Raw genomic sequence first — 18,744 nt, forward strand, 5'->3', positions numbered from 1 at the left:
TGACAGATTCGAAATTCAAATGTAATATTTTTTTATAATTAAGTGTAACAGTATTTATGGCCAGACTAAGTATAGAACCTAAAAAGAGTTAATAACTGAAGAGAGAGAGACAACTGAGAATAGCAATAAAAAGGAGTTACTAACTGGAGAGAGGGAGAGAGAGAGAACTGAGAACACTAAATGAAGATTAGCAATAGCTTAGTGAAAATGGTATAAAATCGTTTTGAGGAACCAGTGGATAATGTTAAATCATTAAGATTTAATTTTCTTTATTTGGGTGTAGTAACTTTGTATAGATATATAATCTTTCGTCTAAAAGATGAAAGAAGTATTATACAATATTATAGGACAATTAAAATATGTTTTTCACTAATATGTGCTGTAAATTATATCATCATCTACGCCCTTAGCATCAAATTACTAAATAAACGATTCTTATAATTTAAAGAAATCGTAATAAAGAGGTCATAGTAATTAACCTTCAGGCTTAGAGTTGCGTGTTGTTATTAAATATGTATTTTTAAATGTTTTAAATAGGTACTATTTAATTTTGTAGTTTTGCATTAGAAGTAAATAGTGCCTGCTGTATTATTTTAAATCTGTTTCACGTTCTTTGTCCTCGATGGACTCGTTAACTTATTAGCAATTTTAATTAAATTTGCACACCATGTGCAGTTTGATCCAACTCAAAAGAGAGGATAGTTTATATTATTTCAATTACTATTAATGACTTTCCGGGCGAAGTCGGGGCGTTATATATATGCTACTTAGTGGTAACATCATTTGCTTCTACTAAAAACCTAAATTTAAAGTAAACTAACACTGTTCTCGTTAGACCTAGGTGTCAATATAAACACCGTATTTGACGCTTAAAGAAGCAACTCAGCAGATTGTCACGTACGAAAAATTGTTTAAACAAAAACTGACAAACCTTGCTGCGCCTAAATCTACATTTGTTCCTGTATTTCCTAAGGAAAAACAACCTTATTGTAACCAAATAAAGGCGTAACCTATTGTAGAGGACAGGAAGTAGAAAGCTAGTACAAAGTTGTCAAGCCGCGACCAGACCACGTTGCATTTGCGTTAAACAAACACGGTATTACCGTGGCATAGAGTTAATTTTATATTGTTTCGAAATGTCAAAACGTAAAGAGTTCAATGGACGAAATGAATGGATAAGCAAATAAATAGGTGCGAGCAATCGGATGCAAGGTAAGAGTGAAAAAAACGGTACTTCGCCCTGGATTCGCTGTTAGATAATTCGATCGGATAGCGAGCCAGTTAGGGAGAAAATTGATTCTATACAAATACTCGTAATGTATTACGTGTTTACTTTGAAATGGGAGTTAGTAGTAAATTTATGAGTGCGGTTGGGAAGGGGGTCGGACGGGGGTTTGCACAAGGTCGTTTGTGAGATTTCCCGTTGTTTGGTATTATCTCATACTTGTATATACGATGATACCACAAAGTTATAACGGTTTAGAAAATATTTAGTGTTAGTCATCCAATCCAATTCGTCCAATAATTACTCCAAGCTTGATCCAAAATGTGCCAATAAACTTCGTGGTATCACAATCCTCATAGTTAATCAGAACATGTTGTACCAAGCCTGTCGTATAATTACAATCTTCACTTCGTAAAAAGGTAAAATCATTTAAATGTATTACGCAACAATAAAACATTGTCAGTTGTCACCTTCAGAACGACAAAAGAAATTGAAATGGTTGTTTAATAAGACCAATAAGTAAATCAAATGAAAACTCTTATTCCGAGTCAAACGTCGTCGTCGTCAAAGTCAAAAGTCGATTCTAAATGGATGTAAAAGGAAATAATATTTTATATAAACTCTAAAGATAAGGAGAAATATAAAATTATTATATTTTATTTTCAATTTTCAGTATTAGCTGTAGTTGTGCGCACAAATGTAATAAATATAGTAATAGATTTTATCTTTTATTCGACATTGGAATTATAATTTATGACATAATTTAATGTCATCGTCGTATAACTGGTGTAATTACAATGTATGACATTTAAAACTAAATTTTGATACTTATATGAGACATGCACTTCCTTCAAATTAAATGTAATAAATTTACATACTGTATAATGAATCATATAATATACTGAATCCTTACAGTATATGTATGTATGTTTTATAATATGTCTTTCTGTACGTTATAGCTATGAGCGTGTTAATAATTTAGTATTTGAATTGAGATTATGCTCCTTAATAAAGTACACTTCTGTATCTAGCTTTGGTTTACACCAATAAATAATTTTGATTTGAGCGGTTTAAAGAAGTTCAATTTAGGTACTTTTATTTAATCCGTAACAATTTATTAACCTGGTCTGTAGCTACACAATCTTTGAAGGCACTGTATTATCCAACTAGCTGCGTAAGTCCGTATCCAGTAGGAGTATCCGGATAAAAAGTTAACTATATGTTAAGCCAGTTGTCCAGCTGTCTACATACCAAATTTCATTGCAGCTAGTTTATATATTAGTAGGAAGTAGGATTATTTTCTTCACACACAGCCTATTTCTTTTTACTAGTTCGCGTGGTAATATGAATTCCCATCGATCGAACCATATGTTTCACCGTAGTGAAAAAGTAGACTATCTTACTCTATTCCAACTCTGTAGTCTCCTAACTCCAGACACAATAATCATACCATTATAACGCTTACGACACGTAAATGAAAGACAAATAAAGAAACACATTTCCACATTTATTATGACAGGATGACAAGCGTATTATTTTTCTTCCTACATCCTGGTAAATTTAGCCAACATCTTCAAGCGTACAATAATGAATAGCGAAGACGTTTTAAATAACGAAATAAAATGACTAACTTAATCAATCATCTAATTGAGTAGATCCGGATTGCCAGGAAATAGCTCGTCAATCTAACTGTATTTTGTGAGGAAAAAATGGTACCGTAACATGGTAACACGACGCGAACTGCACTTGAAATCGAATTTGAGTACAACAGTGTTTGGTGAGAGATTGCGCGCCAGTGGTAATTTGGAATTGATGGCTTTTGACGGATTGTTTTAAAACGACGTTCCCAAAAACGAAGATTCTAAATTCGACTGTATTTTATTTTTAATCTTCGATAACTTCGTGGGATTTTTGCTGATTGGAGAGAATCGTAATGTGTTGATAGACAATTGTTGTCCTTACGTCCCATTTTAGAATGGGGGGTATCTATAGTATTATTTAAAATTCATTTAATTATAAACGCAGCCATAGATTTTTTTTACTGGCTCTTCTCTATAGAAACTGCTTCCTGAAACGTTATTATTTTTCTGTATTGTGACAATTCAAAAGTAATGTCTAGTTCATTTATTTCAACTTTTTATAAAATGCTGTAGAATTTTATGTACGTTGCATATGTAAATGTAAACTCTCACATGCTAAAATAAGAACCAATTTACATTACTTTTGTCTATGAGAAACTTTTAAAGAATAGACAACTTTGTCTAAATAAAAATCAGAATAGAACAACATTACATTTAACTATATACAACAGCTATAGTAAAACTTTAAATCTTAATTTCTTACATATTAAACACATAAGACATTACGTATCAGCACATCGCAATAACGCCCAGCGCTATAGCTACACTGCGATCCACGCTAGATAAACGCAAGTGCGAATAGGGTTGCCACGTGAAAAATATTAAAGTACCCTTCAAATATCTTGACCGCCTACTTGGTAAAATAGTTAACGCTTGAACGTAGAACCGATAGATTCTGGGCTTAATTCCACAAAAATGTTTCTGGCAGGACATAGAAAACTGATCATCTATGTAATCGATCAGTTAAACAGATGTATATCATGTGTCCTATACCTATATCATGTGTCCTACGCCACAAGGGGACACGCGACTTCACTATTAAAATATTTTATTAGATTGTATTATTGCTAGTATTCGAATATCTAACTCTTTTGATTGCAAATATTTACAGTTTGTTTAGAAATAAAAATAATGACTCTACGCTGAAAACTCATAAACTCTGTACAAGTTAAACTATTCAATTCCACGATAGGTATATGTAAATTGCTACTAATTTTGCTATAAGTCGTTTATGTTAATTGTTCTTTGATTTAACATATAAATCTCAGGAACTTGACTAATTGAGTGCTATAGTCTATAAGCTAAATATATACAACAGGCGAAGCCAGGGCGGACCGCGAGTAACCCTAAAATTAAACACATTAATGGTATGTTAGATAGCTTACCTTATTATCTCGTTAGAATTCCCTACTGCATCGGAATTAAAAACTCCCACGAATTCTTATAACAAAGCCGCAAGTCACAGCCCTGAGTGCGAAGTCCTTTGATCTACCGATATTCATTTATATATAAGGGCAAAGTACATTTTCTGACCATTACTGTCGCCGTATTCAGTAAAATCACTCTAATTGGGGTTATTTAAAATTCTTTGCGATATTTAGACTGCGGAATGAAAATTGGTCGGTATTCCCTCGCGTTGTTTATTATGATTTGTCCTTATTCTGCTTTCAGATTAGATTAACACTGTCTTGACACCAGTCTTGACTTGACTGGGTAACAGGGGTAACGTTTTTGAGTTGTTGTTTCGTTATTTGTAAATTTTTTCATGCAAAATGTAATTAACTGTATGCACTTTTATTATAAGTAAATAGCAGAATACGATTGTTGATTAATCCTACTAATCCTATCCTACTAATCCTACTAATATTATAAATGTGAAAGTTTGTAAGGATATGTATGTGTTTGTTGCTCTTTCACGCAAAATCGACTTAACCGATTGCAATGAAATTCGGTAAGTAGACAGCTGGACAACTGGAATAACATATAGGCTTTTTATCCCGATTCTCCTACTGGATAAGAAATCACACGGGCGAAACCGCGGGGCGCAGCTAGTTTATTACAATATTCATAATAGGCAAACTCAACTATTATTATTACAACAAAAACCCTACTGAGATCAATTTAGTGTGATGTCGTGATATTTAACGATCTTTTATTTGATACTTATTACTTATTTCAATAGGGTAAGAAAAAACAACCTCTCTTTTTCTTAATTTGCGACGCCATTTTCTTCTTTCTGGTCCTCAATTCGATTTTTTTTTGACAAGACTAATTTTGGCAAATTCAATATATCCGTGGAATATCAACTGTTTGATGATTCTTCTTCTGTTTGATAGGAAATAATTGTTATAAATTGCTATTACTCTAGAATGTGGTGTGGTACCTTCGCCCAGGGACGTCAGTGATTTTTTCTTGTAAATAAGAATTATTTATAGAAAGAGTTTTTATCACATCACTTATTAAATCAAATTGTATATTTATGCAGTGACCATATATATTTAATATATTTACGACACATGCTTAACGATATGCTAAGTATTACCAAATAAAAATTACCATATTTAATATTGTCTAACTGTAAACACACATTTGCATTGGAAATTTATTCATTCATAAGACTGCAAAAATAAACACGCAAGTGTGAAATTTATCGTATAAACACGTGTATTATATAATACTTCTTGTTTGTAATTTAATTTGTCGATTCCATTGCATGAGGTTCGATATTTGAGGTTATGTTTGAAACAACGATAATATATGCGTCACGCTCGCGCTTGCAGGATTTCACATCCTTAGAGGAGGCGACATGCTAATATTGGCTTGTTTTCAGTGCGTGTCATTTATTTTATAGAATCATTCATAGTGAGATCTTATTATTTTAATAATTTTTTAACCGGCCTTCCTAATAACGAAGAAGGTTCTCAATTCACAATTCGTTTTGTCGTTTTCGTTCATTGATAGCTCCGTGGGTTTTCAATCGATTCATTTCTATTTCAAATATACCAGATACATTTAAAGTAATGTTTACGCGTGGGTTTTAAATGATTTTAGTTTTTTGTCGTGTAACTTTTTATCTCGGATGCGAGTTGCTTATTTCCTTGACTTACCCATATTAATGTATTTTTGTATTCAATTTTTCCAAAATAATTAGATCACGAATCTCGCAACAACTCTAACACATCTATGTAGATTAATACAGGGGCGTATCTAGGATTATTGCCGCTTGGGGCCTGACTGGAAATATGTGTTGGACTACTAAGACTACGCAGTGTGTCTGTCTCAATAAAGTATCTCAAAATTTGTGCTATTACACGTATCTATGTATGTTTTACATTTTCAAATTAATAAAAATTTGGCGTATCCTGCTGCCCTCTTTCACATGCGGCCCTGCGCCATGAGGTCCCCCACCCCAAGTAATTTCGTTTAACATTAACATTTTCATGTTAAAATAGATAAAAATAGTATTGTTTATGAAGCTTGAGTAATGGTTACGTCACGATCGCGTCTCCCACGCGACCCATTGTCTGCGAGCGTAAGATTTTTGTTCTTTATGATTGATCGTTGATTAGTGCGTGTAATTGTTTCTAGAAATGAGTACAATTATGATTTTTATCAACTGCGTCGGTTTACGAAATGCTCATCTGAAAGTGTTCCTATTAGAATTCTCGCAACTAGTCAATACTCGCGGCTTCGCTTGATTTGTGAGCTTAGTTTACGTATATGTTATTAATGAATATAAGTTTATATGCTCCTTCGCAAATTGTTGCGTGCATTTTTTAAATATAAACTTTACGTAGGTACATAATATCTACCAGTTAACCTTATTACAGAATAAAGTACTAATAGTTAGTAATATATATACGTCCGGTGTTTTTTAGTCCGTCTTTACATGAAGTGGTTAACCGGTGTAGTTCACATTAATTATGCTTTTTAGTGAAAACCGGACGATTAAATTAAATTCAAACGTGGGCCATGCTTATATAAATAAAATATATAAAAATGCGGCGAAGTTGTCCTATCCGAATGAGGAATAATTGGGGGTAATTTACTAAGATTGAAACATAACATACCCTCTGTTCATGATTATTATAAATCTTATTGTTAACTTATTGGGGCCTATGAGTTGTTTTCTGGGTCTCGGACAGCCTCATCCTGTAAGCAAATCGTGAATCTACAGAGCAGTTTTTTGACTGTTTGTACATGACTTGTTAGTAAATGAATATTAAATTAAACTTAATTGTATTTCTTTCTCTCAATAGGAAGATGTGGACAGAGGGGAGAGAGGCCTTTGTCCAGCAGTGAGACAGTTATAGCTGATTAAAAAAAACATTGTATTTATTTATTTATATTTATATAGTCTCCCCGTGACCAAGCTCGTTGTAAAGCGTTCGAAACGTCGGGTTAATAATATAATGAATAAATCTAAAAATCCTTTTAAAAGTCTTTAATTTCTTAAAAAAAAAAACATTGTTAATTTCTAAAAAAAAACAGCGTTGCTACGGTTAGGCAAGAAACGCAGGTTCGAATCCTGCCTCGTGATCAAATTTTTTCTATTCTTTCAAAATTTCTCAAAAAACATTGTATTTGAGAAATGTATATCAATACCCTTATACGCGCATCGCGTGAAAAATTACAAAAAAAAAACACACCACAACAATCCAAAGAATTATCACATAACCATTTTCCTACGATCCGGCACGCGGCACCGTTTCCACGTTACGCAATGCACGAGCAACAATGGGATACGTGAAAGTTTGTTGACATTTTTCCTTTATGCACATTATATTATAGATGGATTATACACAACGGCTGACCTTTGTGCCTAATGACAGCTATTTGCCTCACAATTCGCTAGGAATTCGTGTTTTTGCGATGTATTTCGAAACGGTCTAACTGTGAAGACAATTAAGTGTATAATTAGTTCAACGCTTCATAAATAACGTATTTTTTTATAAAATAATATTAAAGAAACAATAGGTGTTAAGTCATCATTATACCTATGTGTATATATTGTGTAATAGGTAGATGATATTAATCCTTTTTAGAAGGGTGGTAATTTAAAGATATTATATCCACAAAAGCTATAACAGCTTTGTGAATGCTCATGGGCAGTGGCGTTGCCTCATGTGACCCACTTGCTCGGTTGCCCGCTCTGTTATAAAAAAAAAAAAAAAAAATTATAATCTTATATGCCTATGAATGATATAGAGATTTGCCGATAAATAGCATATTCAAACTCAAACATTTATTTATTAAATTAGCCTCCATCTGGAAACACTTTTATAATAACATTTACCGAAAGCTGTATCTAATATTATTAAATGGTTAGTGATGATAATGAGTCAAGCTTAAATCTAAAGAATATTGTAATTATATAGTTTAATAAAAGTTTTTAAATCATTTGGAACAAACAAAAAAAATACAAAAACGGATATTTTTGCCACTACTAATATAGTATTATGTTATCTGTGCCTCTACCAGAGATTTATCAAAAAATACAGATAACCCTACTAATGAATAGCATTAAAAAGTAACTTGTGATGGTCGTAGTGAAGTAGACTTTAGTTTTTTATGTATGTTCTTGAATCTATTGCATTTCGCGGAAGAATGTTATATCAATGTGACATTTATTTGTTCCGGAGTTTGCTTTTTTATTGATTATTGCTATGACATTTATTTCCGTGTTAGATCGTTATTTTGGAACTTTCGAATTGAATGTTTTGAGTCTATCAGGCGTTACAAATTAGTTGTAGTTATTATGAAAATGCAACTTCTTTTTGTGTGGCAGTGGTGGCTCAGTGGTGAGAACCTCGGACTTCAAAATCGGTAAGTCGGGGTTCGAGACCGGGCAATAAATTGATTTTTCAATTTATCTGCGCATGTGGATAACATCACCACTGCTTAAACGGTGAAGGAAAACATCGTGAGGAAACCGGCATGTCCAAGAATTAAAAAGTTCGACGACATGTGACATCTGCCAACCCGCACTTGGCCAGCGTGGTGGATTATGGCCTGAACCCTCATAGGAGGCCTGTGTCCCAGCAGTGGGAACATATATGGGCTGATGATGATGATGATGATGAACTTCTTTTTACTTTTTTTTTAATTTCACTTTAATTGTTAAGTTAATTTGTTGATGTTTCTGAGAATCAAGAACGCTGGTCATGTATGGTTTAGCAGATGTCATATGTCGTCAAATTTGATTCTGGAACATGCCGGTTCCCTCACAATCATTTTACAAATTATAACAGGTTAGGATAATGTACAGAAAATTAAAAAATATGTTTGCAAGTCTAGTCTCGTACCTCCGACGATTCGATTGAAGTCCGAGGTACCAATAATTAAACCAGCTACGGGAATTTCCGATTCGCGCGCTTAATAGCTGTGTTGGATTCCTTAAGAGCATAATACTGTATCGCTTCCTTGCTACAATAAATTGGCTGATACATTGATGGACGGAGGGCCCATTACGCTAATGTGGTATATCGTCTTAAGATCATGTTCTTCTTCAACTTGTTGTTTGCTGCATTTGTTTTGAGTTTAGAACCGTGGAAAACGAATGATTAGTTGATAGACTTAGAACTAAAGGCATGTTTTTAATGACACGCATGTAACAGTAAATTTGTCCTATTAAGCGTGCGCCCTGGGTCTGAGCGTTATTTTATGTGTTATCTTGGTAAAAACAATGGAAACCTAAAACATAGTACTGAGGAAGTATGTTGGTGTAATAGTTCTGTGCATACATAGAGTCTTGGATTCATATATTTATGATCTATTCAAATTAAACATAATAGAAATATAAACCTATTATGTTATATTATTTTAAAATATTAATTATTATAGATTTTGTGTGATATAAATCAAATTCTTCGCATGTTTACTCACCTTCTGTTTAAACTAAAGTAATTTTCACTAATATCTCGTACCACCCAACGATAGCCCAACAATATATTCATGACGACAAAGATAATAAAGTCTCTAAAATATGCAAGAAATCCATTTTCATATATCTACACTTTACGAAGGAACGGTAATTACATTAAATCAAGCATATCTCATAACATGAACCCAAAGGTTAGGTCATTACCACTGGCTTGTAATAGAATTTTCACCGCTTATTTCAACCAAGGTTTCTATTAGTTGCGCTTATTTATATTAGTTAATTAAATATATTTAATGCACGATCTACATGCTTCATGTGTCAGGGTCGTTTGAACCTTATGACAGTAGATGTAGGGATGTAAATTGATTGTTACGGTGCGATTAGCATATTTTTTTAAAGAATTTATTACGTTATGTCATTGAGGCATTATCTAGCTATAGTTAAAGAGGAGTAAAGTTGATCCAGTTTGAATAAAAGACGATTCAAAGTAGTATTCGGCATGGGCAAGCTTTATGACGTCACACGTTCGTATAATGTTGGTTAAATATTGTTTTTTCCTAGTAATTCCTTTCTAAATATGGATTTTTTTCTGATTTCTGGGTGGTTGACTCCATCCTTAATGACTGCATCAATAATTATGCAACTTTTTTATTATTATTGGCGTTTAGTGGAGAAGGCATCCATCTATGTATAACATAAATTGGTAGTGGTAAATAGACTAGATGCAAAATATATTAACTCGTGTACTACCGTAATGATCCTAAATAATGCAAAACTATAATACTAGTATAACTTTTATAATTAATTAAACTTTCCTTATTATTCCATTAACGATATCTCCAAGTTACTGTAAGTACAAATAACAATCGGTTACTGCCTTCAGCAAGTAGAAGATTTGGGGTCACCAGCGTTTCCTTACACCGATGAATGGTCTATAGTAAATTTTCCCACATTATAATTGTATTAAAATCCTTGGTTTTTACTCAATAATGATATTAATCTTGAGGTTGTTGTGTGAGTGTTTTGTCATTGAGTACACTTCGTATGTTTGTGTTTGAAAACTATTTTATTGTTAGTGCAATTTTATTTCGCGTTGTTGGTATAAAATTGTGATAATGTTTCTTAATAATTTGTTTTTCTTTGAACATCAGCAACTGCTAGTTTCGAGGTTGTGAACTGGTTAGTTAGGTTAGTTCTGTTAGTAATTTCGATGGAATTTAAATAGGGTACCAGTATAAGAAATAATATTAACATAGTAAGATAAGTCTATTTTGACATTTGAATTTCTATGATTGCAGCTACTACTGGTATAATATGCATAAACGTAGGCAGATTGATCTATCGTAATAACTAGATAGAATAAAGCAAAGTCGCTTCCCGCATCTGTCCTGATGTATGTATGTAGGTATGCATAAATCTTTAAAACTAAGCAACGGATTTTGATGTGGGTTTTTTAATAGATAGAGTGATTCAAGAGGAACGTTTAAATGTATTTAATATATACAATAATATATAATAAACTACTCCTAATTTAACGCATGCGCAGCCACGGGCAAAAGCTAATAGTATCATAAATTCTTGTTAGCACATACGAAGAAGTTTACTCACACAATAAAGCACCATACGATCGATAGTTAAATTAATAAATCGAATACCTCCAATATACTTAGCAAACGGACATAAATATTATCATTGAAATACAAGTTATATAACATCTGTTATTATTGTATATCTAAGCTGTGGAACGCAGGAACGCAAAGACGTTTGCTGCCCTGAGGGGGTTATGGCATATTGGAGTCTAAACTTGACGTGGCGTGGTCGTGTCCAACGTGGACGCAAGGGAATAACTGGATGTTGTATGAACAGAGAGCGGTGTAACTATAAATTATTCTATTTATAAATATCAATATAATAATAAATGTGTAACTAAAGGTATTTGACCGCCTTCTTTGTATAGTGGTTAACGCGTGATCGTAGAACCGAGGGGTCCTGGGTTCAATTCCCGGTGGGGACGTAAAAAAAAAAAAAAAAAAATTGTCTCGGTCTGGCAGGACACAGAAGGTTGATCACCTACTTGTCCGTAAAGAAAATCGATCAGTGAAACAGATGTACATCAATCATCAAATTAAGTAATACTAATGTGAATAAATACGTGAATTATTTTAAACAATGAAAATATATTTTTACACGCTTTTTATTAGCTTCACCTGTATGTTTGTATGTTTGTTTGTTTGTAACCGACTTCTTTGGGCGCGATTTTGACCCACTTTAAACGGCTAGATTTCGTTCAAACTTTGTAGATTTATTAAGGACCGATGACAATACACTAATTTGATAAAATTATTCCATTTTTCAATTTGCAAAATATGATTTTTGTTAAAGCGTGTTTTTTAGTTTTTTTTAAACTATTATATATTATTAATTTATTGTATAATTATAGAACGAGTAGATAATATTATGTGGCATTTTACATCGATTTGTTATAGAGCTTAGACGAAAGACATATTTACTAAACAACAAACGTGTATTGCGAACTAGCTGACCCGGCGAACTTCGCAACGCCACTGTCCTTTTTTTGAAACATTTATCCGTATTTTTACCTTTTAAACCGTCCCTGGACTATTAAGAGCATCAAAACCAAAATTATCAAAATCGGCCCAGCCATTCTCGAGTTTTAGCGAGACTAACTTTTATATATAAGACTATGACTGTAAAAATTATTTTTCTTCTAGAGAGTCATTGTTTTATTTTCCTCAGGTTGTGGTACTGAATCACTGAAAAGTTTGTTTGGTTGTTTGTCCGTCAATCATGCTGAAACTGCTTAACGGATTTTCATGCACTTTGGTATACAGACAGGGTATTAGCTGACTTGGGTGATAACATACTTTTTATTCCGATTAAATGCTCCTTTGGCATAAAACAGGAATCTTCATATCCAAGCGGAGCCTAGTACTCGTATATTTATAAATTTAAAACCGAAAAGCATAAGACCGGTGGACCTTTCGGTCAGGGATTTTTAATATACATTGTTTAAAATAAAACAGAGAATACTCCCAAATCAAATTATTACGTTTCCGCCAAACGTTTATAACGTACACTATACAATACTATCTGGCCTCTACCACCCATATTCGTCAGCGATGACATCCGCTGCATAGCGTATAACCCGCCGCTATAAATTGAATCCCCTTTTTGTACCTTTATTAATGTATTCATACGCATCTATTCGTGAGATTTTTACTGGAAGCGCAAATTTGTTACTTCCTACGCTTATAATTATTGCTAGATTTCTCTGTATCTACTTAGGCGGGCCGGTTTTTAATTATTGTTTTATGCAGAAGTGTTTTTTTAATATAAATAGAAAATGCGGATGATTAGTGTAGACAGTCATACGTTGAAACGATAGAGGACTTTCTTGTTAGACCTCTTTGCAGTGTTTAACTTGTTTTATGTTTCAATGTTTAATACATAATATATGTTTTAATTGACCGAGAGACGTTACAGAAGAATTGTATCAATAAATCCGATATAAAAGATTTGTAAATCCTACAAATATTATAAATGCGTAAGTTTGTAAGGATGTGTGTTTGTTACTCTTTCACGCAAAAACTGCTGAACCGATTGCAATGAAATTTGGTGCGTGGAACTGGAATAACATATGAGCAACTTTTTATCCCGATATTCCTACGGGATACGGACTTACGAGGGTGAAACCGCGGGGCGCAGCTAGTTCAAAATAAACGTGTTGAACTGAAGCGTAATTACAATAACGAATCGATAATATATTTTGCAATCGTATTTAGTATAAACTACAGGACTTATGAGATGTTTTCGTTGAAGAAATATGAACAATGTCTGTGGTGTACGGAGTCAGTATGTATGATTGATATAAAGAAAATATGAACCTTCTACTGGTTTTAGGACATCACTAAAACGATAATTTTCTTCAAGACCAAGCGATAGTGCTAAATTTAACCGTCTTAATGCTATGAAAGAAACATAATACCGCATTACAAGTAAATTACCTCAGAATAATTATACCATTATCTATTATTATATTAGCCAATACATAAATCTAGTCCATCTCACACTAGAACGTGGAAAATGTATTAATTAGTTAATAATTGCGTATTTCTATTTCAATTCTTAACAGTAAGATTGCACAGTTTGTCTCTTTAATGTCCATATGCAACGTAATTATTTCATAATAAGCTTCATAATACGGCATGGCGTGTATTTTTCAATCCCACGCACCGTTGTTTGGCTAGTTTTGACAATATTCAAGGTCGTTTGGACGAATGAACTCTTTATGAGGTGATTGTTTATTAGAATAATTCGTTTAGAGAAGAGCAGAGAGGTGGTTTAGTGGTTAGGACCTTAGACTTTAAAGCAAGCGATCGAAGGTTCGAGATGAGCGTGCAAGATATCTACTAGCATATTAGCATACTAGCATACTAGCATATTGTCCACATTACTGCTCGCAATGTTGAAGGAAAATAATTAATCACCAGTCTGTCGACTCGCACTTGCCCAACTTGCTGGATTACGACCTGAACCTTCATAGGACGGCTGTGTCTCTGCAGTGGTTGATGATAATAAGGCTCCTATGATTATACGTAAATATATATTAACGGCTATCTTTATTTTTACAATTTGATACACAAAATCGTGTTTAGTATGTAAAATCAACCCACTTGAAACCATTTAGTATAACGGTGTAATGATTTTAATAATGTTAACTTTAATTTCTTATTCTTGTATCATATGAAAAGGTTTTTATTTATTTATTTTTATTTAATTATTTATATAAACTAAAAATATACATAAACATTAACGACACGATGTCTAAGATAAAAGCTTTATATTTCTTCCATTATGGCAATAAGTTTCAACTTCTAAAAGCTTTATACAAAAGAAATATTCACATATGACATATGCCAATACATACACAGATTAAATATATAATACCATTTCGTAGAACCTGTGTGTGACTCAGATATTGACATTGAAATATGTATTAGTTTTTTTCCATATATATATTAAGAACGTTTTTGCTACATAATGAGTTTGTAGTTTGATTCGGTAGTTATGGTAGAGTAGTTACAGTAAATACACCTGTTTTTATAGATGCTAGTTCTTCTTTTTTGTGACGAAACTGATAGAACCTTGTTAAAGCTATATGAAGATTTTTTGGTGCTGTGTCATTAAAGAAACTCATTTTTTATTGGATTTTATAAGCAAAATTAATTAACTGATCTATAAATTAAAAAATATGGAGCGATGTCACGACAAAGTATGATAACAACATAAACACTTATATTAAGTTATATAGATTTGAAAATGTAAATTAAGCTATTTTCTTATTATATCTGACATTTAATCCCTTTCAAACTCTTTCTTTTCATCTTGTTATAAAAAATAAAAGATAAAAGAACGGATATAACCACACCGAAAAGCATAAAAAAGTAAAAGTATTGAATTAACCGCCAAAACCGTCACGTCATGTCTGCACGTGCGTGTGTTTTTTTAAACTAACTCTTAAAGTTCTTATTTTTTATTATTAATTAACATTATAATAGGAAAAAACAAATATGGCTGATGGTAAGACGAGGGATGGTTTTGATTGAATAGAACAAGAGATTAAAATGCTTTGTTCAATAGACTATAGAGTAGGTATGTGAATATATGTCATGTATTTATAGACAATGATAATAGACAATAGCATTCTTTATACAATCTGTGCTGTCATGAAACAATGACATTACTATACAAGACATTAATTATATTTTCTTGTATACATAAAATGAGATCTGAATCATGTATTTTCCAAACTATTACGCATGATTTTGTGAGCACGAAAAGGAAACGAAAACGTTATTGCAAAATAATTAAAACCCTACGAATAATTAGATTAATAGTCAAATTATCCCATTAGTGGCACGTAGTTTTTAGAAAACGCACTATCCGGCGTTTATATGGAATGTTCTAGAACTAATTTAACGAATACTTCTTACTTGCTTCAGAATTCTCTCGATAGTGATGGTTGCGATGACATATTTATTATGAAATTCGTTGATTATGTGCGGACTGAGCTATTATGTTCCAAATAAAGGTTCTGAATAGTTTGGTTGCGAAAATTTCTAAATATCGTTAAAACACATAAAATCCTACTTTACTTATTGAGCAAAATGTTATTTACATGCACAAAAAAGCGAAAATACTCTAACATAATAGTCATTTCAACGATGCAAATGTATATGTGAATGAATGAATGAATGAAAATTCTTTATTGCGTAAAAAATTCAAAAATAAGCAGTCGAACAAAAGAAACTTAAATTAAATTCCCAAAGGGCGGCCTTATCGCTTGGTAGCGATCTCTACCAGGCAACCGAATATATATAGCTGCGAAATCTAAAACCCTTGATTATGGGATAATTTCGAACATATTAAAAGACGTTCAGAACACATAAATAAGCAAGCTCGCCCACTCAATGTCATAGATAAGCAATTACTTTGCTCTGTCATTATCGTTGTTTGTAAAATTCTATTTTGTATACAACCTACCCGCGACCGTGAGGGCTACGAGTTGCCATGTACTAACATCATTATACTGTCTTTCAAGTGTCAAAACAGGTTTGTTACGCGCTTGATGATAAAAAATGGTATAATGAGACATAGAAGCGGTTTTATTGATGTACCTGTAACGCGAATATATGGCGATAGACTGGTGGTTCAATATTTAATTGAATGAGACTGATATACTTGGAATTGATATTTAATTTTACAGTTTACTAATAATCATGTGAACTTAACAAATTGCAAGGTTCTTCAATGCAAAAATTACCAAAAAAAATTAGGTTTAAATTAAAAATTTATCCAACTCTACTTTAAAAGTTGTTAAAAAATAACAGATTCCTTTTTCTTTTGAACGATGAATGGAGTAAATTTATTATATCTAAGTACGTTCAAAACTTGACATGACTTGGCATAGTTTTTGCGAGATCGTGCGATGAAAATTGTAATTATAAGAGCCAATAACCCTTATTATATCGGCCTCAGTGTTAATGGCATGAGATACTAGATTTAATCAATTTAGATGTTGTTGCAATTTTAACTTTTTATATTTCTTTAAGAAGTATTTACTTTTCTGTGTGTTTATACTCTCTATTCACAGGTCATGATCAGATGAATATAGAAGCAATAAAATCATTTGATTTCATAATAGAAAATTATCGAATAGTCATCTGATGAATCTTCGTAATATATAAAAATCCAGTGTCATGATGTATCTCCCGATGAACTCTTCACCGACTAAACCGATTTTGATGAAATTTGGCATTTTATGTGTAATTTGTTCCAACTTAAGATATAGGATAGTTTTTATGTCGATTAATTATCCCAATAATTTATAATCGAAATATTTTTAATTATTCCTCAGCCACAGCAACGCGTGGCCGGGTATGCAAGTATTTTTATATTTGTTCAAAAACAGGGTATTCACTCTTTAAATATTTATGTACTTACTGTTCCTTTAATTGGAATCAGTTCAAAAAATATGTTACAAAAAAGTGGTCCCAAAGAGATTCTATTAAATTCACTCGGAGTCCGGCCAAGTTACAAACATCCGTCGCACAATAAGATATGCTCATAATTTTACTCAGTCAGTAAAGACTTTAATTAAAACTTCCTCACAACCCTATAGTTTATACATTAGTACTATCTTCTTAATTAATTGGCTTTCGGTTAATTGACCAGTGCATAAAAATAAACCAATCCGATTATATCTTGCGAGGATTCTAATAACTTTATTTTTGCCGTGAGAAAATGTGGTGAGCTCAGAAGTATCATAAATTATCTATTTATATTATGGTATAGGACTAATTATAGGGAAATTAAGTTTTTTATATATGCATTTATTATTGCTTTCTTAGAAACCGAAAACAATAACGTAAAGTAACGTAGTAGTATATATACAATATAATACGCATAAACTAATCACCGAATAAATTATGCTGAAGTTGTTACCTTCTTCATTTTGTGACAATAAAAAAATTTGATAATTAAGAAATTGATAAGCGATGTTAAAATCATTGTATCTAACTTATAATCTTTGTTCTGATGTATTTGTTTTGTTATCGTTATATATGGTTCTATTGTGTTCTTTGTGATAACGCGATTAGGCATATAAAGCAACAACGAATTTAAATAGCACTCTTTTGTATAATGCTTTTCAAAATATATAAGTTTTCTCGCATAATAATGACTTGTGTTTTTTGTTCTAGGTGCATTTAGCATGGCTTGAAACAATGTTTCGCACGGCGTCAGTAGAGGGCTCAGGGCCGAGGACGCCGCCCGCCTACGCCCCACATCCCCCTTACGTCCCGCCCCGCTTCTTTCCCCCGCGGATACGACCCCCGCCCCCGCAGTACTGTTTTGACGCGGCCCGGTTCGCGTGTGACGCGTCCAAACCACGGTACTTGGACGTGGAACGGGAGAGGCTGGTCACCAGGTGGTTAGCTGAAGCCAACGAAGCGCTGGTCCGTCGCGATAGACCGCCCAGGTACAAACCACGGAGTTCCGAGAGGAGACTGGAGTATCTAGAAAGGAGGCCGAACGCGCCAGAATGGGCCGACAACTTCTTGCTCGGTAGAAGGAACGACTCCGCGGAGCCGGAGGGAGAGAGTGAATGCATGACGCTTAAAGATTTCGTTGATAAGTTTTCCTTGCCCCGTGTAGTGAAATTGGACGGTGAGGATAGGGCAGTGTTGTTGTATCGTGTGTTGGAGGCGCACAGGCGGGTGGAGGCCGTGCCGCTATCGGGAAAGAAGGGGAAGCTGGTGGGGAAGCCGCTGTATATCCCTGATTCTTATGATGGTGAGTTGTTTTACTTTAATAGGAAATAATTTTAATTTTGCGGTGTCTTTTTAAGTTTTTCGTTGTGTATTAGTAGACGTGTGGTCGCGTGTGTGTATGTGTGTGTGTGTGTGTGTGTGTGT

At 33.2% G+C, this 18,744-nt stretch overlaps 1 protein-coding gene across 1 annotated transcript in view; it reads left to right on the plus strand.

Annotated features, from left to right (window-relative positions):
* The window catches only part of LOC119836986, an 82,226-nt gene that overhangs the window by 14,133 nt on the left and 49,349 nt on the right, over positions 1-18,744 (plus strand). The window contains exon 2 of the mRNA XM_038362465.1: positions 18,031-18,622. Within this exon, the coding sequence (XP_038218393.1) occupies positions 18,055-18,622 (568 nt within the window). The 5' untranslated portion in view covers positions 18,031-18,054. The remainder of the gene's footprint in view (positions 1-18,030; positions 18,623-18,744) is intronic.

Source organism: Zerene cesonia, chromosome 26 (genome assembly GCF_012273895.1).
Source record: "Zerene cesonia ecotype Mississippi chromosome 26, Zerene_cesonia_1.1, whole genome shotgun sequence".
Classification (NCBI taxonomy): Eukaryota; Metazoa; Arthropoda; class Insecta; order Lepidoptera; family Pieridae; genus Zerene; species Zerene cesonia.